Source organism: Nanorana parkeri, unplaced genomic scaffold, assembly GCF_000935625.1.
Source record: "Nanorana parkeri isolate BGI_ZX_2015 unplaced genomic scaffold, ASM93562v1 scaffold13, whole genome shotgun sequence".
NCBI lineage: Eukaryota > Metazoa > Chordata > Amphibia > Anura > Dicroglossidae > Nanorana > Nanorana parkeri.
Window position 1 is genome coordinate 2,052,748 of NW_017306281.1, and position 23,149 is coordinate 2,075,896.

Sequence of the window (23,149 nt, forward strand, 5' to 3'; positions counted from 1 at the left end):
CCTACTTCTACTAGCTATAAGGCAGCATGTGTATTCTTCATAGTCTGGAATATATAATATGAGCTATACTGCTGTATAAATAATTCACATCGCCCCACTTTACTGTGGTGTACATTACCTACCATACACCACTTCACTGTGTAAAACACAGTGCTCTACTTTTTATATTCTGCTGTACGTTATACACTGCTTGGCCAAAAAAAAATTCACATGCTCTAATATTTTGTTGGACTGCATTTAGCTTTGATTATGCCAAGCATTCGCGGTGGCATCATTTCAGTAAGCTTATGCAATGTCACAACATTTATTTCCGTCCAGAGTTGCATTGATGTTTCACCAAGGTCTTGTAGTGATGATGGGAGAATCAGACCACTGTGTAACGTCTTCTTCAAACATCCCAAAGATTATCAATAGGTTTGAGGTCTACACTCTGTGGTGGCCAATCCATATGTAAAAATAATGTCTCATGCTCCCTGAACCACTCTTTTACAATTTGAGCCCAATAAATCCTGGCATATTCCAAACATCTTGGAATATGCCTTTGCCATCAGGAAAGAAAACAAATCCATATATCCATATCAGTATATTAAGGTAGGCAGCTGACCTCATTTTTGAGGACATAACATGTGAAACATATTAATCACTGCTGTAACTATCCAATGGAAGTTTCTCACCTATTTGCTTAGCTAAATCCAGGTGGTGATTTTTTTTTGGGCCTGACAGTGTATATAGAGAATTTAAGTAACCACAGAAATAAAATTTTGTAAATATGCTGTACTTTACAATTGATTCTTCTGCCCATTTACAGTGGTGGGGTGAGCTCTCAACATAATGTACACTTGCATTTTGCACTTTATGGCACACTTATGTGCCACTCTGCTGTTATGCAATGATGAAAGATCCAGGATCCTATTGCCACTTCATCCTGATTCTTCTTTCAGATCCCCTGATATTCCTCTTCAGCCTCTGGATGGCCACTGATGACGTAACTCCTGTGCATGCTCTGTGTAGTGTACACTGAAGACAAAAATCACTAGGAGCTGTGTAAAAAGACAGAGACTTTGTATGTCTCTTCTGCCGAAAACCGTTCCTCCTACTGGTTTTTTGTTGTAGGACTCAAGTTCTACTTTTATGAAAAAAATTTGGCTACTGCTCTGGGGAAATACATTTTTTTTCCTTAGAGTTTTATTTAATTGTTAATTATATACCTGTTAACTCTGGTTAGTGAACATTACCTGGCATGACATCAAGATTATTGCAGCAGTTCTGCTATACGATGGTGTGTCTTTTAGGATTGCTCCATTCTAATATTGTGACCTTTCTTCTCTGACATCTGACTGTAACCAGACACAAATACCTCTCCAGGTACTGTATCCTGTACATCAAACAGTTATGTGCTCTGTGCGATGGATGCCTGTTGCATTAGGGAACGGACACCATCCGTGCATAAGGTGGCCTTTACTCCAGCTGCATATGATGTTTTTATTTTAGTGCTGTGTGCTCAATCCTTTCAGGTTATTTACCGAGATATGAGATCATCTAATGTGTTGCAAACTAGAACATTCATTTCCTTTTATTTTAAGAGGATCTTACTAGCAAGAATCATCTCACGGATGTCTTCAGTATCCCATCATCCAAGTTTACTTAATAAGAGCAATTTGCAAGATGCAGTCACACATAACACTCAGAGTTTGTTTTACTGTGTACAGAAAGCTGAAATCTGGTGAATGTTAATGCATTTAGCTTGTCTTGCTTGCTGGTTTGCATTGTCTTAAAGCTAAACTCCAGATGGATATGATTTAACACTAATGAAAACAGTTATATCTTACTTTCTATTTTGTGGTACCTTAAAGATGAACCACTCAACCTAAATGGAAATGGGGCAGTATCAGGAACCATTCTGATATGCTGATAGAAGGAAAGAGCATTGTGAACAACCTTCACTGTCTAATCATAGGTTGTGGGCAAGGAGGTGACTATAAGCTTTATTTCTGAACTGAAGCAGATCTTGTAAGTCTTTGAGCTATGTCAGTCTCAGTACTGGATGAATGGAAATCTTTTGGCAGGTATAATAGCTCCCATGTACCGTATTTGCCGGCGTATAAGACGACCCCCTACTTTTTGTGTTTAAAATATAGGTTTTGGGCTATACTCGTCGTATAAGACGAGTATAGCCCAAAACAATGTTTAAATGCACTTACTAACCTCCTTGGCGGTATTCCCGAGTGTGGCTCGGGGTTAATTTTCAGTACCATAAGTGTTAACCCCGAGCCACACTCTGGATTACAGTCTCTTACCTTGTCCAGGATCCCCGCAGCGCTGAGCCAATCACAGCAGGCTTTGTATTCATTAATACAGGTTTTGTATTAATTAATACAAGGCCTGCCGTGATTGGCTCAGCGCGGTATACTGTATGTAGCCGAAGCTACATACAGTATACCCGGCGTATAAGACGACCCCCGATTTTCGGGCGATTTTTTTTGGTCTCAAAACCCGTCTTATACGCCGGCAAATACGGTATGTATTTTTACTGTGAATATAAGTGCTTGTCTGCAATTCACCTTTTAACCTATACAAACATTAAAATACTATAATATAATTTCTGAATACAGACTATCTGATGGGTCAGTGTTATAATAGTCATGGGATCTGTTCATGTTTCATAGTTTCTTAGTTTCCCCCTGTTAATATGACACACAATGATGTTTTCTGTGATATTAACTTTGACATAATGTTCATGTCTCTTAGGTCTTCGGAAAGTTATGGTCAGAGCACATCGGCAGGCATGGTGTTGGCAAGATGAATGGTATGGCTTATCCATAGAAGACATTAGACAACTGGAGAAGGAAACACAACTGATGCTGGCACAGAAAATGGCACAGTTCAGCTTAAGTGAAAATGAAGCAGAGCAGCATGGCTCCAAAGAATCTCCTGGAGAGAAGGATACAGAGACCAGGGTTATCACCTCTATTGAAACAGTAGATGAGCCAAGTGGCATTTCAGAGTCACGGACAGGAAGAGGCTTGACCAAGCAGTGGTCTACATCTTCCAGATCATCTAGGTCTTCAATGAGAGGAGGTATGAGCTGGGTTTTTTTTCAAATCACACTTCTGTTTATGGCATTGGTGAGCAGACGATAGGTATTAATATCAACCAACCAGATTCTCACATTCACCCAATTCTTCTGTCAGAATCTCTCTGTAAGTCTGTTGTACTGCTGTCAGGGATACCGGCACAGATGACCCCACACCTGCACAGGTACCCACGCAGGAGGACCAAATGCGTGACCACACAAGACAAGGCAAATTAGTTGATATATATTTTTAATATGCCAACCAAAATAATATAAACAGAAACAAGTAAGAGTAACTAACTACATCTAAACCAAACCACATGCACAAAGTAACAGACAAGTAAACCCAGGGAGCAAAGCAAAACACCAGGTGAACTAAGGGACAAAAGGTCAGGGTACAAGGAGGAAACAGGAATCAGGAACATAAGCAGGTCACAGCTCCGAACAACAAGCAGAGAACAGGGCTCAGGACAACAAGCAGAGAACAGGACTCAGGACAACAAGCAGGTATCAGGATTTGCAGGAAATGGAAACAGGTAACAGGACTCACAGGAAACAACAGGATACTGAGCCATCATCCTGACTGCAGGGAGGGTTTAAATACCCTCCCAGGAAGCACCAGGTGATGGCTAAGTGCCAGCAGTTGGGAGACACCTGCAGGTGAGCACTGGAGCTGCAGGTTCCAGCACCACCCAGTTGTGGTCTGGTACCTAACAGTTCCTAGCTGCCTGGAGATACCTGCAGGTGAGCACAGGAACTGCAGGGCTTAGCTCCAGCACCACCTGGAGGCACTCTGGATCCTAACAACTGCTTTATCTTTCTCTCCTGTTTTACTATTTTCACAATCCAGATCTCTGCATTTATCTATCTACGATGTGTTAAAAAATACACAAACCTCTTATTCTAATCCCTATTTTCTCTGTAATGTATTTTCATTTCACATTACTGCCGGTAGCACAGAATAAGTGGTATACATGTTGCTTCAATCAGTAATTAAATCTCCCAAGCGAAATTAAACAGTGTAAACAACCCAGTCATCATACATCAGTCGGATCGCCGTTAACATTGAAAGGGATACATAAATGCAAAATAATTCAAAGCAAAACTCTAACTTGGCTTTTACTGAAAATCCTCCTTGTGCAGACTAATCCATCTGCCTGGCTCATGACCTGAATTGTATAGGCTGCATCTGAAAGGTGAATTATGATTGAGAATTGGTATGCATGAGTGGAGAAGTAGAGCACATTACTTGCTCCCCGCTGCCTTTTTTTTTCTCCAACCAAAGCATAGTCTCTACAATTGCTGGAGCATATCAGCATGAGGTTTATGCAAATAACCAGGACAGCCCAACAGTAACCAGTTTGCTGCTGGCAGTAAGGAAAAATCACCATATTTTGGGGCCTTTTTACTTATATTATCAAGTAAGTATGTAAAAAATGCTGTATCAAATTATCTGTATTACAGGAGTATTTTGGTAGAGATTGTGGTTTGCCAATAATACAGTACTTTATAATACTAAACTTCTTGAAGAAAAAAAAAAAAAAGCAGACAGTGGACCCAGTCTTTCTCCACACTTTCTATCTGTTTGAGATTCTTACATTTACACTGCCACAACCGTTGCCAACAAAACCTACCTAAGCAACTGCTGTGTCTAAGAGAACTATGGTACAGCATTTATTAAGTTTAACACATATTTTGAAAAAAATGTGAATGTAAAAATCAATACAATATGAATTAAATACCCACCCAAACTTTCTTTCATTGACGGACACATAATTCTTTTCAGATGGAACTATGGAGCTGTTCTTGAACATGGCCCAGATTTTGTATAGTTTAAATGTAAAATTTACCCCTGCTTATGTGCTTCCCTATTTCTGTGGTATCAGGATCCATAATTTTAGATTTATTCTATAGTGCCACACTAAGTGAAAATTGTGTATTGCAGTCTGGCAGTTCAGCTATCATTTGTGTATGAGGAGGATGCAGAAGAGTAACACCTATCCTGGTTAGCACACAGAGTGACGAAGAAAGATGCAATTTTTATTTATCATGGAAAACTGTTTTAAGATAAATGTCTTCCAGATGCAACTCATCACAGGCAGGTCATCCTAGTCTGAAGCAACAACTATATCTTCCCATTAAGCTGCTACCAAAAAATTAAGCTTTGGAGCTGTCATCTGATGAAGCTCTACTATTAATAAACCACTATAAACACTCATTATATTTGCAAATATTTGAAGATGCTTGACTGTAGCCAGACAGAAGTGAATTATGACACTTGACCAATGTACCACGCTGCAGTTTCCAGTGTCATCTATGTACTGCACATGTATAGTCTAACTTAACATTGTTCCTTCAATGTTCTCCAGGCTTAGAGTTTGTTGCTCAGGCTTGATGTATTATTTAACAGATGATCCCATGCACATGCGGATAAGCTGCTGACCAGATTTTATTTAGCATGTATAGAAATTTTAGGATGGATTTCAATAGAATCATTATTGGGTGTGTCAAAAAGCTTCATTAAGGTGGCCATACACTTTACAACCCTCGCAAGACTTTTGTCTTGCGAGGGTTGTAAAGTACTTAAAAAACGTACGATCTGCCCATCTTGGACAGGCAGATCTGCAAACGGGCTGTGTGCGCGTGCGCACACCGGCCCGTTCGGCAGTTGTCGAACCAGCAGGCCACTAACTTGCCGAGAATCGTATGAATCCCAGCGAGTTTTCTAGCCTGCTGGTTCGACGGAAGACGTGCGACCGTACAGTAGAAACGGTTGCACGCCTTCCATACACTGCATGATTCTCGTACGATCGCGGGATTTCCCCACGATTCTCGTACGAGAATCGTGCAATGTATGGGCACCTTTAGGCATACTTTATTTAAAGCGACACAAAACTCTCAGCTTCTTTCTCCTTATACACATCTACACAATGAACATTCTCCAGAGCTACATTTATTCATGTTTTAAAATAAGGTCTTACTATTTTATTCCCTTTAGAAAGTCTGCTGTGCTCGCACCTGTTGCTTTTTTCTCCCCTCAAACTTCCTGTCCCTCAGTAAAGGTGGCCATACTGAGGGTTGTAAAGTGATTTAAAAAACGTACGATCTGCCCATCTTGGACAGGCAGATCGCACTCTCGATCATCGCAAGCCCGCCCCCCTGAGGGGCGGGCTTCCGATGACCGCACCGGCCACACCGGCCCGTCCGATGACCACACCGGCCCGTTCGGCAAGACTGTTAAGTTGGCCATACACTTGCGAGGGTTGTAAAGTACTTAAAAAAACGTACGATCTGCCCATCTTGGACAGGGCCCGCTTACGATGACTGCAAACGGGCAGTGTGCGCGTGTGCACACCGGCCCGTTCTGCAGTTGTTGAACAAGCAGGCCACTAACTCGCAGAGAATCGTACGGTTCCTGGCGTGTTTTCCAGCCTGCTTGTTCGACGGAAGACGTGCGACCGTACAGTAGAAACGGTCACACGCCTTCCATACACTTTGCGATTATCGTACGATTGCGGTATTTCCTGTGATTCTCATACGACAATCGTACAGTGTATGGGCACCTTTAGGTTGGGTTCACACCTAGGCACCTGAATAAAATTGTGCGTTTGTGAGCAGATTGTAGCTCATGATGATAATGAGCAAATGTGCATAAAACGAGCGTACCACCAACTATAGAGGACTACAAATCCCAGCAATACATTATAAAGCAATGCAGAATGGCACCAGCTATAGAGGACTACAAATCCCAGCAATACATTATAAAGCAATGCAGAATGGCACCAGCTATAGAGGACTACAAATCCCAGCAATACATTGTAAAGCACTGCATAATAATACCGTCAGCCATAGAGGACTACAAATCCCAGCAATACATTGTAAAGCACTGCTGAATAATACTATCAGCTATAGAGGACTACAAATCCCAGCAATACTTTATACAGCAATGTAGAATAATATGAAGCTACATACTCTGTGTTGCTCCGGGTTCGCGGCCTAATGTCTCCGGGGGCCCACGAGTGGTCAGTGTGGGCTCTCGGGTGGTCAGTGCAGGCTCTTCGGTGGTCAGTGCCGACTCCAGGTGGTGAGCATGGCCTCCGGGTGGTCAGTATGGGCTCCGGGTGGTCAGTGTGAGCTCTCAGGTGGTCAGTGTGAGCTCTCAGGTGGTCAGTGTGGGCTCCAGGTGGTCAGTGCAGGCTCCAGGAGGTTAGTGAGCTCTCTCATGTGGTCAGTGCAGGCTCCAGGGGGTCAGTATGGGCCCTCAGGCGGTCACTGCGGGCTCCAGGAGGTCAGTGAGACTGGAGGCTGGGGCTGCAGCAGATAAGAATTATGACAAGACATTCATCGCACCCCAATGATCACAGCTCAGTGCAGAGTCTGGAGGGGAGGATTTGTGGGTGGAGACTGGGAGGATTCTACAGAGGAGATTTGAGAGAGTTTCATAGTTCTCATGTCTGACTGTAGTCCTTCACATGAACAAGCACATAGAGAAGAAAAGTAGCCACCCTCTGGCAGGAAGTTGTGGCTGGAGAAAAAATAAATAGGATTTTGGAGTATTTAGAGCTAAACAATGATAAAAAAGGTACACAGTCATTGAGTATTTATATAATAGAAGTTATTTATATGGTTTAATTTTTGTGCTTAGTGTCGCTTTAACTTAAATTGTTGCCAGTTTAGTCTAGATTTATGTGAAAAATGCAGTCAGTGATTCTTATTTCTGGAATTGCTTGCTGTCTAATATTCACTATTATTAGCTTGTGTCCTTGCAGTTATTCCCACACTGCTTCAAACTCTAGTAAGAGCAGTAGTGCTGTAGCTTGAGATGTTGATGGTGAGATATCCCCTAGTTTGGTACCACAGAAATTGAAAGGAATGTGGTTGCCAGGAGACAGCATAGGTCCATAGGTTAAAGTCAACAGGTTAAAGTGTACTTAAGTTAAGTTTTGGAGAGAGTAGGGAAGGGGTAAAACCCAGCCAGATTATTTTTTTGCTGTCTGCGTATCATTGGGGAAACTTCAATGATGGTGGTCCCCCAAAATTATGGGAATTCCCCTCTTGGACAGTTGTCCCCATGAGTAGTAATGATACACATAGAGGGATGAATCCTCCCGATGGGGACACACAGCAATACAAACTTGACCTCTCACCAATCTATCCGAAGACTACAAAAAGAATGCCGGGCGCTGCGTCATTACACGGCACCCGGCTTCCGGATTGGCTAGCGTTCTGACCAATCGGGAAGCCGGGCAGCGTGTCATTACAAGTGACGAGAGAGCATGGAGCAGTTTCCCGGCCAATAAGGAAACCGGGCAGCGTGTAATGACGAGCTGCCTGGCTTCCTGATACAGGAAGTACTCGTGCTAGGTATCAGAGCATTTGGGCGAGTACGAGTACTCACCCAAATACTCGGTATCAGCACCGATACTAGTATCGGTATCGGTGCATCCCTAATTGTTTTAAAGCCAAGTGTGAACAAAATTACATGGAATACAGGAGCTAGCAGCCATATTTAAAGCAGAACTAAAATGTATTAGATGTTAAAAACTGTGCATACTTGGAAATCTGTGTTACCTCTTGCTTTATCCACATTTTATATTATCCATATGTCTGTTCATTAGCACTAGCGGAAGAAAGGCAGTGCTAGCATCTAAGGGATGGGACATAATCATTACCTCACAGGAAGTTGTTTGTAGAGACCAGGCATGTAATAGGGTACATCTGCCTCCATCCCCTTAAACAGACATTTGTTATTTTTTTTTTTTTAAATGCAGCTGTCAACAAGAGGAAAGAACACAGGGCAGTACTTGATGGGTCTACACTCTTCTGTGCAGCAATGGTCTCTTTCCCCAATGCAAATATAGGAGCATAATGACATACTTAGATGGAGGTGTGGAATGGCTATGGCCTGTGGGCTTTGCAGTCCGAAGAGGTGAAACCAAAATGTCATAGATAATCCTAGTTCCTGCTAGTATGTGTGCACAACAGCTGGGACACTTTCTGGATAAACCACAAGACACATGTTTTGCATTAAAAAAAATAACTTTAGTTTAACTTTAAGGTGTTAGGGGTTGTGAGATTCCAGAGACATCATTAGAAAAACGTTGACACTAGCTTTCATTTCTCCAGCTCTGGTCATGACCTTTACCTGTAAATATAGGTTAGTAGAGTTCGATCTACAGTAATTGTTAAAAAGAAAGATATTGCATACCATGTTCTAGGTTTTTACTGTGTGTCTTTCATACATATAACTCTAGTGTCTTTCACCGACAGCCAGTCCTTCTCGACACAGTATGTCAGAGTGGAGAATGCAGAGCATCGCCAGGGATTCAGATGAGAGCTCAGATGATGAGTTTTTCGATGCTCATGGTAATTACTCCAATATCCTTGTTTACCCAACACTGTAATTCTACATTTTATTGTAGTAAGGGGTTACAATTTGGTGGAAAATGTTTTAAGATCACACTGTATACGTTTTATGTTTTACATATCTATTCTTTCCCTGCCAAGAATGTAATAGGCATATCAAGGATGTGTCTGCCCTTGATAGTCATTGATACATGTACTTTGTCACACTTGTGGATTTTTTTTTTAGATTCGACAAACAAAAGCTGCTACATAGAAAGAATCCCTGAACTACTGAGCATGTTCTTGTCCTTCTATATAGAAAGACAGTCTGATTACTGAAGGAGACCCGTTACATTCTTCATTAACTGTAAACACAGTACTAGTTTACTCAAATACATAGATAATATTGAAGTAATAATTTTCCACCAGTGTTTACTGAATGGCTTTTTGTGCTACCAAACTTTAAAGTGTATCTGCTGCCAAAACCCACTCTAATCAAAACGTAACTATGTATACACTCACTGGCCGCTTTATTATGTACACCTTGCTAGTACTGGGTTGAACCCCTTTTTTCTTCAGAACTGCTTTAATTCTTCGTGGCATTGATTCAACAAGTTGATGACAACATTCCTTAAGCTGCCCGCGATCGTACGATAATCGTAAGGTGTATGGGCAGCGTGCGACCGCATTTACTGTATGGTCGCACGATTTTCGTATTACGAGCATTCTAGAAAACCCTGATGAAAATCGTACGATTTTTGGCGGATTGGTAGCGTGATCGCAAGACAAAAGCCTACGGGCCGAGGTGCGCAAGCGCACACTGCCTGCTCGCCATTGCAATCATCTGCAAGCCCTCCCCTCAGCAGGGAGGACTTGCGATGATCGCAAGTACGATCTGCCTGTCCATGATCACCTTACAACCATCGCACAACGAAAGTCGTGCGATTGTTGTAAGGTGTAAGGCCACCTTTAGAGAGTTTGATGATAGCATCACACAGTGCAGGTTTTTCGGCTGCACATCCATGATGCGAAGCTCCACCAGCCTGAACTGTTGGCACAAGGCAGGATGGCTCCATGCTTTCATGTTGACTACATCAAATTCTGACCCGACCATCTGAATGTCGCAACAGAAATCGAGACTCGTCAGACCAGGCAACGTTTTTCCAATCTTCTATTTCAAACCTTCCTTGCAATCTATAGCCTCAGTTTCCTGTTCTTAGCAGACAGAAGTGGCACTCATTGTGTTCTTCTGTGGCTGTAGCCCATCTGCCTCAAGGTTCACTGTGTTGTGTGTTCATAGATGCTCTTCTGCATACCTTGGATGTGACGAGTGGTTATTTGAGTTACTGTTGCCTTTCTTTCAGTTTGAACCAGTCTGGCCATTCTCCTCTGACCTCTGACATCAACAAGGTATTCTTGCCCCGAGAGCTGCCACTCACTGGATATTTTCTCTTTTTCAGACCATTCTCTGTAAACCCAAGGGATGGTTGTGTATGAAAATCCCAGTAGATCAGCAGTTGCTGAAATAATCAAACCAGCCCGTCTGGCACCAACAACCATGCCAGCTTCAAAGTCACTTAAATCACCTTTCTTCCCCATTTTGGTGCTTGTTTTGATCTTCAGCAGACCATCTTGACCATGTCTACATGTCTAAATGTATTGAGTTACTGCCACGTGATTGGCTGATTAGATCCCGTTCGTTTCTCCAGTCAGTGCTGGAGGAGCGGGGAGAGGGAGAATCCCTGCAGGGATCTGTGAGTGACAGTTACGTCTCTCTACAGGGACAGGATCAAGAAGTGATTGAGCGCCGGTATGTGTTCCCTCACTTCCTGATCTATAGAGCCGACCTGTGACAGTTTAATTGTCACACGTCAGCTCGAACTATGAGGCTGAGTGAAAATCACTCACCTCATAGTCCTCCTTTAAAGAGCAAGCTCACTTTCCCAAGTAATATGGGAAAATGGAATTACCCAATCAAATCTGGCCCGGCCTCTCCCAGAACCCCCTTCCCCCCTGGCTATACCCTCTTTTCGGTGAACAGTTCTTACCCTCCGCCTGTACAGTCCAGCCCTATGTATTTAGAATTTTGCCGGCAAATTGCAAGCACTCATTGGTCAGCGTGATCAGGTGACCACGCTGACCAATGAGAAGCACTATTTAGCACAGTCAAATACAGTTTTGATTAGGGATGCACCAATACAGAATATTTGGGCAAGTACTTGTACTCTCCCAAATGCTCCGATACCTTCCCCAATACTGGAACTTCTGGTCAGCTGAAGATTTCCTCTGACCGGCAGTGCCGTAGGGGAACATGGAGCCAGCTTCCCGTGCAATCCAGAAGCGGGGCAGCGACTAATGACCCACCCTGGTTTCCTGATTGGCTGGGAAGCCGGCTTCCCGGCCAATCAGGCCGTTATCCACCACCCGGTTTTCTGATTGGCTGGGAAGCCGGTTTCCTGGCCAATCATGATCAAGCCGGTCAAACAACATGGAGCAGGCTTCCCAGGCAAACAGAATCATTGCTCGTGCTCGATACCTATATGGATGCATCCCTAGTTTTGATTAAAACAATTTTTTTTGTATTGGGACAAGTAGATTGTCATGAGGGACAAGTAGATTCGGCCCCTGCTTTAGCCCTTGGACAAGTAGTTTTTTTTTTACATTTCCACACCCCTGGAGTAGTAATGGCAGTTACAGCATGCAAGGAATGATGAAATTGTTTTAGATAATATGTAAATGTGAGATAATTTTCCTTATCGAATGTAAGAGCTGCATTGCTTAATCTTGACTTTAACTAGGCCATTTATTGTGTAGATTTAATAATTATCACAGAGTTTGCACATAAAAAACCCTGTGTCCTCTATAGTACCCGACACCAACATCCCTTAAATTACACACATAGTTATTTTAAGGACATTTGTTTTTTTTTAGGTGACATCAATAAATTCACAATTTTCTAAAATAATCTCAGTTATTTACAAATATATGGAAGATATCTGCTGTAAATATGAGGAAACCTTTAGTCATTATTTTTCATGTAATGACGGTGATATTACTTGTTACATATATATATATATTTGTAAATAAATTTGATTATTTTAGGGAATTGTGAATATATATGATCTTTATTGATGACACCTAAAAAATTCCAAATGTCCTTAAAATAACTGTGACAGGGTCTGTTTAAATGGTAGGAAATCCGGGCTGGCAAATTATTTTCGGGGTATCAATCAGCAAAGTTAAAATGCTCTATTCATTAATTTTGAACACCCTCATAGTATATCTAATTCTATTATAAATTCTATGTTTATCTTCTCTTATTAATATGACTACCATTTTGCTAACTAAATGATCAATCCTACACAAACTTCTGTTTTGGATTTCAGTAGGGCACAATCATCAATGGTTGTGATATAAGGAACGCAGCAAGAGCGTGTCCCGATGGGGTTACCAGCTCCGTCTTTTTTTTTTTCTCTGCCATTCTGTGGCTGCAACAGGATTCTCGCATTTCCTGCTGAATTCTGCATAATGTAAAATGCATGACAAATTAAATCAGGGAATAAGCATTTGTAATGGTGGCAGCAGGCAGATGGATCTAGAACTTCAAGTGTTGAAGTCTCAGAGGTTTTGTGCAGCCCTATCATTATATAATTACATTTTTCTCTAACGGGGCTGGCGGTTTATAAGTGTATGTAAATAATTTTTTTTCTACTTTAGGTTAGAGTGGGAAAGGGTTAGAGCCTCAGTTTGTATTCCTGCCTGTGGCCTCACTGGGAAGCTTCACCCCTCTATTTGTCTTGGTGACCTTGTCTCAAAATAGAGTGAGGGAAATTCTAACATTTTGAGTTGCCTTCAGAGCTGGAGGTCAAGTAACATTCCCCCATGGAGACAATAGAGTGAGGGAAATTCTAACATTTTGAGTTGCCTTCAGAGCTGGAGGTCAAGTAACATTCCCCCATGGAGACAATAGAGTGAGGGAAATTCTAACATTTTGAGTTGCCTTCAGAGCAGGAGGTGAAGTAACATTCTCCCATGGAGACACCTGTTCCTGAAACAACAGTAGGATATGGGGATTCAGTTAATTTTGGAGGCATTTCCTCTTATTTCCTGTTGCATCTCCAGATTAGGATGTGAAGAGAAATATCCCCAGTAAGGCACAGACAGGAAAAAAACAACCCAACATATAGCGTTAAGAAGGGTTAAATAGGTAAGACTAAAACAAAAATTTGACTTCACATGCACTTTAACGGCTTCACACAGATGATATTATTATGTACTGTAATTATAATTGGAAAGTTCATGACATATTTCTGACCTCTATAGTGTCTTTTGTTATGCCGTTGTTCTCTTAACTTTCAGATGACTCCTATCACGAAACAGCAGAATATACTGCCAGTTCCGGTGTGGAGGGATTAAGCATAATGGAGGTATGTCATGTGATTTATATGTCTTTGTAACACAGGATCTTGATGACTTTTATCCATTGGCAGTGAATGCTGGACATTCCAGATAAAATATGTTATAACAAAATAAACTTCTTGTCTTTTGTTCTGTTACTGCCAAAGGAACAGGGCAAGCTATAGTATATGCATTAAGGTAGAAAACATCTGATGATACTTAAACATGCGAGGCAAAATTGTTTCACAACAAAAATATATCTAACCACCATGGGGGGAATTTATCAAAACTGGAGCAGACAATCTGGAGCATCAGCTTCTATCTTTCAGTTTCAAAGCTTAACTGAACAAACTGAAGATAGAAGCTGATTGATTACTATGGGTAACTGCTCCAGATTCTCTCTGCTCCAGTTTTCATAAATTCCCCCCTGTATCTTTGACAAGTCTGTACACCTAATGTTCAAGTCTCAAAGGGCTACCAACTGGATAAGTCATGGGCAGTAGCTGCATCCAGTACTCTGAGTGATCTCAGGCTACATAGATAATTAGAGGAAAGCATAGGAAATTAAAAAAACATCAGCAACTATAACATAAAAAGGGAGAAAAGCATAAAAGTAGATAGAAATAGAGAAGGTGAAGAGAGAGAAGAGTTGAAAAAAGGATAGGGAGGGACAGTATTTGTAACTGTTAGGAACATTCCCCCTTTTTTATATGCCCTGGTGACTATTGTCATTGGACAATATACCCCTGGTCTAAAAGATGATGTCCCTTTACGTAGGAATGATTTCCTCTCACATTCCAAGGCCGCAAAAAAAACCCAAAAAACACAGAGGTTTTAACTATGTACTTTTAACTACTCATTAAAAACAAAGAAAAAAAAAGGTTTGGGCATTAGGTGTACTTTAGGGGTATATTTATTAAGCAGTGGATGTGACTGTAATTGGTGATGAATAAATCTTTTAAACCACTTGCATCAGGAGGATTCACTTGCAGTGAATGTTTGGTGAATGTCAGATGTACTGCTTTATAAATCTCTAAATGCCTCTAAGTGTTAAAGGAGTACTCTAGGGCAATGTTTTTTGTTTTTTTCCCATAGTTCTCTTTTGGGTCAGGGGAGGACATATACTGTGTCCTCCCCTGACCCAAAACTCAGCATAAAGCGGGCAATATAGCATTTAGTGCCGCAGCCGAGATGGATTCCAACAATACTGTCAAGACCCACCCTGCTAGCTATGCCCGCCCCCTCCCCGTCTGTCCCTCTAGTAAGGGCTGGAGGATGGGGGGGAAGTGATCCCTGCCGTGTGGTGTGACTGACATTCACCACTCTCTGCAGGGATTAGTGATGGGCTCGGGCGTGTTCGCAGCTCCACGTGCCGAGCCCACCAGGAAGCTGACAGCGCATCAGCGCCAATCACAGGTACTGAGACATTTCCGCAGCTGCGGACCGGGAAAATGTCTCAGTACCTGTGATTGGCGCTGCTGCGCTGTCAGCGTCTTGGTGGGCTCGGCACGTGGAGCTGCGAACACGCCCAAGCCCATTACTAGCAGGGATATAATCGGGAAATGTTTTTGCTCACTTCGCGATCGATAGAGCCAATGTGTGACAGTTTCAATGTTACAATTCGGCTCTAACTATGGGGATGAGTGTAATTCACTCACCCCATAGTCCTCCTTTAAGGGAAGTTAAGAGTTCACATTAAGGATTACAGGGTTAGGGTTAGGTGCTGCGTATGTAGGGGGGCACTTTTTTCCGCTTGTTCAGGGTCAAAATGCCTTCACTAAGGACAACTGGTGGCAAGTTATTCCTTCCAAAAACCAATGTACTGTAAAATAATTTCCTGAAAATAGTAGTGAGTTTTTGTAATAATTGTGATGTATTATGCATGGTTCTGGTCTTTACATATCAAGTGACAATACATAATAAAATGCTGACACCAGACACTAATTAAAAACTCAATCTGGTCATAAATGGTCTTTTCCCAGCCCATGATGGGAAACTCTGAGTGGCCCTGTAGGACATCCTAGTGGGTAGTAATAAGCCCTTATGACCGTTGCAATAGCATGTTTGTCTCAGCACAAGCAGGACCCTCCTGTGTGCTCTTCATGTAGGGAAGAGAAGGAAGTGGGTAACTGCACATGAGCTGCTAGGCCATTTTGGCTGGCTCATGCAGGTGGTCTAGGTGTGTTCAAAGACTGGCACAATTTTCACTTTTCACATCTGTAATTTTCAGTGAGTTATTTGCCTACCCTAGAGCCCTGCTGTAGCTTTTATTTGTTAATGTGTAATAGTGGAGGGAAATGCTGATATAGGTGCTAGATCCAAGGACAAGTAGTCAAGCAATAGATGTAACAAGTAGACCAAGGGACAACGATCCTCCCAACCAACAGTTTTTACTTGAGTGGTTTTAAATAGTTACAGTATTTTACTGAGCTACCAGAGGTACACAATAGCACTATGTTTGTATATAGAAAGGATCAGAATTAGGTATAAGAAAATACCAGTTTATTTTTATCTGTTTAAAATCATAATTTGTCAAGGTTAATAGAGGTACATAGAGAGAGAAGTATGTTTTCTCACGATGCTGGGTAATTACTACCCAGAACCATACTTGGCTTTATAAAAGCACAATAGAAATTCAGTTGACTTCCTGGGAATACAGAAAACGTATTGTTTATGCTCCCAAATCATTTATCTGAATCAATAGTGCTTTTCATGAATTCTAGTGGAATCCAGTTCCTTTCGGCTGGACAAACAGGTTTATCACTGCTTCCTGCCCCCTAAGCCAAGTATCTTGTACTACCCCACTTCTATCACAAACCACTGGTTAACTTTGGTATGACCTTAACATGATTAGATGGCCATAGCTACAAAAGGCCTACCAAGTTGGAGGGGGGTCCACCAATTTGCTTTTTTTAGGTTTGGATAGAGTAAAGAAAGGGTTAAAAACTTTAAGGATTTGGTAGCTGCTTCTGTCACCATTGGGGAATTGTAACCACTTCCTAGAAAAAAGAAAAGGCTAGTTGCACTCCTTACCGGTATGACCCCGTGACCACTTCCTGTCGCAGTGGAGTATTGGAAATAGGAAGTCAACTCATTTCTCCACAGTCACAGATATAAAAAATAAAACTGGTAGGGGTTTTTAGCGCTGTACCCAAAAATGCTGTCTGTTTTCATGTCCCCTTACTTCCTGTCCCAAGCACTACCAGATTCTGGCAAGAAGTGTGGTAGAAATTTCTTCAACAGAAGTGGTTATATATCCATTGCACACCATACTAATGTCCCCCTTGTTAAACCGGTTGCTGGAACAACTGGTGGGTGGCGCCACATCAAACTAATAAAAGATATGCTGTCAGCACACATTAGGCTTCACAATCTCGCCTTTATTGACATTCTTACCAATGTCAATGAAGTCATGAAGTGTCCCGACACTTTGTGTGACAAAGGGACCCTGCGTGGTTTCCGAAACATTGCAATATTTCTTTATGCTGCAATAATGTTAATAAAGACACCGTTCTAAAGCCTAAGGTGTGCGGACAACATATCTTTCATTATTATTGCTCCAACAGAGACACAGTTAACAAGAAAAACCTGACAAGTTCTAACCCTTTCCCAGTCTTTTGGGTAGTCTTTTAATTTAAGTGTCCAATAATGTGGTTCATCACCCTCCTGAGTATAGTTATAGGCACACCTAGATCTTAATTATGTGAAATAACTACTATTTTTAAGTTTTATTATAAAAAACAATCTAGCTTATCCATTTGTTGTTGACTGTGCTGAAGATTGGTGGTGTTCAGTTAATATCACAATTCATCTGCAGCGAACATGTTTAAAAAATATATATTTACACATATATATATATTTACATATAGTGAATACTCTTACATTATTTTTATAGCATGTATGTTTTCATATATACGTGGGTGCATTGGCAGCCTTTAGGTCTTTTGCCTCAGGCCCCACAATGTTTAGGCCCATCCCTGCTATTTACTGCTTTAACTCTTGTCAGTATTCATCTCCGGAATTTATAATGCAATATTGATAAAGCCGCAGAGACATCCATCATCAATGTCCCAGTAGCGTGACTTCACAGAGAATTAATTCCTCCTTTCACAGGAAAGGCAGCATATTTTGCATTCATCTGATGTCTCTTACCCTCCTTTTTCTGTTTAATACTTCACTTGCCTGAGGAAACTGAGCAGAGAACATTTGCTGATTTGACTTGTTTGCAGATTTGTGCACTGAATGTAGGTTTTGCTGGGTAACATGCAAGCTGTGTCATCACTACTAAGAGGTGCTGAAAGAAACTCTCACATATATCACGTGCTGTGAACTCACAATTCACTCCCGAGTTTTAATTTATTTTCTGGCTGGGGCGGGGGGGAGGGTGTTTAAATGTCATCTTCAGCAGCCAGGCTCAAGTTTTTCCTCCGATTTACCGGGTGTCAAACAGCACAGGAAGTGAGGATTCCTTTTTTTAATAGGTTGGTAAAACCTCTGCCAGGTCTACTGTCACACCTTTGGAGATATTTCCAATCACTTCCTGTCCGGGTGATAGGTGTCAGAACAGGAAGTAAGAAATCATTTTGACACAGAAGCAGCTTTTTAAAACCTGACAGAGGGTCTAATCCTTCTTTTTTCTATCAGAAACTGAAATTGGGCGTTTGAAACTCTGAATGCTTCTTGTTGGGAACACGTCTCATTTATTTCTAAGAATTTGTGTAGATGGCCTTTGTTTGCAAATGCAGCACTGATCTAAGGCATTATGCAGAAAAAAGATTATCTTGACCTATTTTGCCAGCAATGCAAACATTGCTGCATCCAAAAAAACAAGCAAAGCGGCTCCAGGGGCTTGTTCACACCATGTCCGGACCATGTCCAGACCAGAACAGTTTGTTACCAGACCAAAAAAGCATCCTAATCTATCCCGTTCCGGTCTAGACAAAAAAGATCCAGCTTGTCTCATTTTCTCTTGTACAGAACACATGTAATCATATCAGAAATGCATGCAAAAGCAGTGGAACGCACCAGAAAGTTCATTTTCAGCTTTAAAAAAAAGAAAATGCATCGGAATGTGGCAAAAACACAGTGTACTGTGCTTGCAGATCTGGTCCAGACATGGTGTGAACATAATCTAAAGCAGCCGTAGAATTGTCATGCATGCTGCAGCACTGTAGTAAATATCAATCTGCTGTCCTGTGTTTGTTTGATGCACCTCAAATGCACATCAGATGCGGGGGAAAAAAACAAAACTAAACAAGCCCTAAGACTTTACCACCCAGTATGTTCTTTTTTTCCTTTTCACCCTTTTGATTTATATCTGCAGTTTCTTGTTTCCAGAGCAATCTATGGAGACTGAGTTGTGTTTGTACTTTTCTGTGCAGAGGCACACAGCTATTCTCCATGCACAAGTCATTCCCAGCATCCCAGCTGTCACTCTCACAAATGTCATTACAAGTTCCACAGTTTTGGCTGCAGTAAGTACAGTAGGATGTGTTTACGCTAGATCCAATTGGGATGTTTTCTGTTTGGAAGAATGAAGTTGTGGAATTGTTAAACTAACACCTGGCATGAAACGGAGTGATAGATTAATCTGAAATTCTCCATAACTTATAACAATGCATGTGCATTTGCTCAGGTATGTATTACAGATTTGTGTGCAACAATAGCACACATTTAAGCATTATTGTTATAGTCTTTTATAGGTTTAACACTTATTTTGTTACATCAGTGTATATAGTCTTTTCAATCTATATTACGGTCATATCCCAAAGCTTCATTTGGGCAATGATTCCATTGATATCGCAGACTATGTAGTTGCTGTGTAAATGTGGTCAATTCACAAAACTCAGTCATGTTTTTATCTTGCAAAATATGCTTTAAGCAGATATTGTATTAACCCTTGCAGTGAGGATACCCCGCACTGCAAGTGTTAACTGCCCGTTTTTGCCTACAGTAAAAAAAAAGTTGTGAACACCGGATCCTCGGAGCTGGCAGGACTCTCTCCAGCCTGTCTCCTTCTCCTCTGGAGCGATGGTATGTCCTTCAGCGTCTTCACATCCTACACACTGTATTCGATGTGATGACTCGAGGATTCCTAGACTTCTGCAGTGGAGGGGAAGAGAAGCTCAAGGGACTGATCTAAGAGCAAGCCAGCTCGGTGGATCAGGTGAGTATAACTTTTATTTTTGAACTAGACAAAATGAGTAGTTAACCCTTGCAATGCAGGTGTAGTCCCACTGCAAGTGTGGATACAATTTCTGTCTGGAGTTCTTCTTTAAATGCAATTTACAATGGGAAAAGGTCATTTTATTACTCATTATCGAGGTGTATATTTATTACCTCTTTCATGGTGGCATTATGACAGGTTTCAGGCATTATCTGATGTTTGTTACACTGATAAAGGGAAGTAAATAGAAATGGAACCTGTTCTCTTCAATTTGGTATGAATGTAATGCTATTGCATGGTGCAAAACAAGAAAGCAGCACGTAGTTGTAATTTCTAGCCAGGTTTCTGTTCTTGCACCAATTTGGATGATTTATTTTACAGTTAGAGGTTATCAACACATTTAGCTTGACACAAAAAGATCTAATGCCACCCATCAATGGGATTGTGGGACATTATGAGTAATTATTCTGAGATGTAGATCTAAATCCTAATATTTCAGATCTTCATTTTGCTCCAAAAAACTTATGTTGCTATTTCTTAAATTATTTCCTCTCTCCTAAATTTAAAACTGGTATGCAGGTGGCAAAAAATTTGCTTAGGACTCATGTACATGGACGTACATTACATCCGTAATTTATAGGGACGTGAACACAGCTCTGTTTAGCACTTAGTTGTGTAAACCAAAACAAGAGAACTTTGTATCCATGGTCTGATTTTTAGCGTATTTTACAATGTATGTATGTAAATGTTTGTTTGTGTGAACATTTGTACATCGTAAATGGACCGTATGTGCCACTGCTGCCTAGTGCATTTAGGGACAAGATGTAAACATCAACAATGTGTAGGAAGCTGCAGCAACACAGCACTGAATAACTGAAGGCCAAGGTCATTCTGCACCACTACTGATTACACATTGGTGATGTTTACGTCTTACTCTGAGTGATTCACGTGGCCGCTGCTGCCTAGTGAATTTAGGCCCGAGATTTAAACATCAACAATGTGTAGGCAGCTGCAGCAGCGCAGGTGTAGAATGGCCTCAGCCTTCACTTATTCTGAATATCTTAAGGCCGAGGTCATTATGCTGACTACACATTGTTGATGATTACTTTTCCCCTGAGCGAGTAATTCACGTGGCCACCGCTGCCGAGTGAATGACTAACGACAAGCGTGTGTATGTCCGTATGAGCTCAGATGCAGTGCGGACAACTGTCTATGCAGGATCTTGCTGCCAGCATCATCCTGTACAAATCTTATATGGCCGTGTGTATGAGTCTTTATATGTGGAACGCTTAAAGATGGTGAAGGTGGAAGTAAAACAGTTATCCATTGGGCATCTGCTCCATGCCTTGTACTACAAAAATACCCTGCAAAAGTTTGACCTGCAAAAATGACACCCAACATGTTATGTTATAACAGTATTAGTTAAAGTCAATGATGTTAAAATAACACCAGCTTAATGCACACAGTAAACTGAGTATGAAATAACAATTCCAACTTTTGTGAATTGCATGTTTCAGCAAGTAAAACATTGAGTGGTAATATAAGAACAGATAAGTTAACTTGCACTTGAGCTTTGTGAATTGGCCCTATTGTGTGTTAATATTTAAAATATTTTACTTTTTATGTATAGTTTGTAACGATGAACATGAGCGCAGCCATATTTTTTCATCACATACTAGAGCTTTGCAGGGCTACACAGTGGTATTACTTTGTTGGTAAGCAATGAAGATGATTGAGGCTGAGTCAGGTACAGAGCTCCCTCAAGTGGTTAACCTACATATCTCTATATAGAGGCACAAGCCTTAGAGCAGGGGCGCCCACAATTTTTTGTCTGGAGATCTACTTTTCAAATGACGAGCTCAATGAGATCAACCAACAAAAAAACACCTGCATTCAAGGGGCGGGAGGGGTGTGGCAGTGCATTGAAGGAAATGGCACCGCAGGCATGCCCCCAGTGCAATCGCCGCACCAGGAATGCAGGCACATCAGTACCTGCGTTCCGGTCCAGTGTGATCTGCAAAAATGCTGCATTTTGCATATTTTTGCAGATCGCGCTGGACCGGAACGCAGGCATTAATGTGCCTGCATTCCGGGTGTGGCCGATCACACTGGGGGCATGGCAGTGGTGCCACTGACTTCAATACACCGCCACACCCCCTCCCGCCCCTGAACGCAGGGAGCCGGACAGCTTGCGTTCTAGAGGCCGAACACTCTGGAACGCAAACTTTGTGGTGTGAACCAGCCCTCTCTCCTCTCTCTCTCCCCTGTTTCTATCTGCTGTCTCTTCTCTCTCTCTCTCTGCCGTCTCTTCTCTCACTTTTTCTGCTGTCTCTTCTCTCACCTTCTCTGCTGTCTCTTCTCTCACTTTCTCTGCTGTCTCTTCTCTCACTTTCTCTGCTGTCTCTTCTCTCACTTTCTCTGCTGTCTTTCTTCTCTCTCTCTCTGCTGTCTCTTCTCTCACCTTCTCTGCTGTCTCTTCTCTCACCTTCTCTGCTGTCTCTTCTCTCACCTTCTCTGCTGTCTCTTCTCTCACTTTCTCTGCTGTCTTTCTTCTCTCTCTCTCTGCTGTCTCTCTCCTGTCTGTCTTTTCTTACCTCCACTGCAGCAGCTTCCAGGTCTCCTCTCCTCTCTCCTTCCCATCTGCGGCGTCTGACACATTCAGCCGCACGAGCACCGCGGGAAGACGGGACGGTCAGTGAGCCGATCGCGATCTACCAGTGTTCGCTTTGCGATCTACTGGTAGATCGCGATCTACCTAATGGGCACCCCTGCCTTAGAGAGTATTTCACCCAAAAATAAACACCTGTTACAGGGAAGATCAGAAATGTTACTTTGTAATTGGGAACAGATACCTGGGAAAAGCATTGACATATGAAGGAATAGGATGTCTAGGGACATGCTGTACATCAACAGTGTACACCAGGGCTCAAAATTTCAAGTCCTGAGCTACTAGCTAGGCCTTAAGAGTTACTCGCCACCAGTCGCCCCACCTGACCCCTACCGTACCCCGCCCTTAACTCCGCCAGGTCAGTGGTGTGACACAGAGAACAGAGATCAGTAACAATGCAGAGTGCAGAGGCCAGTGGTGTGATGCAGAGTACAGAGGCCAGCAGTGTAATGCAGAAAAAAGCAATGTATCCTCCATGTCCCAGGTGTCCTGCTTCTCC

General features: G+C 41.9%; 1 protein-coding gene across 1 annotated transcript in view; it reads left to right on the plus strand.

The window, feature by feature from the left end:
• Positions 1–23,149, plus strand: part of PITPNM2 (phosphatidylinositol transfer protein membrane associated 2) — a 264,382-nt gene that overhangs the window by 183,597 nt on the left and 57,636 nt on the right. Inside the window, exons 7-9 of the mRNA XM_018556846.1 lie at positions 2,749–3,078; positions 9,344–9,473; positions 13,773–13,845. Coding sequence (XP_018412348.1) covers positions 2,749–3,078; positions 9,344–9,473; positions 13,773–13,845 — 533 coding nt within the window. The remainder of the gene's footprint in view (positions 1–2,748; positions 3,079–9,343; positions 9,474–13,772; positions 13,846–23,149) is intronic.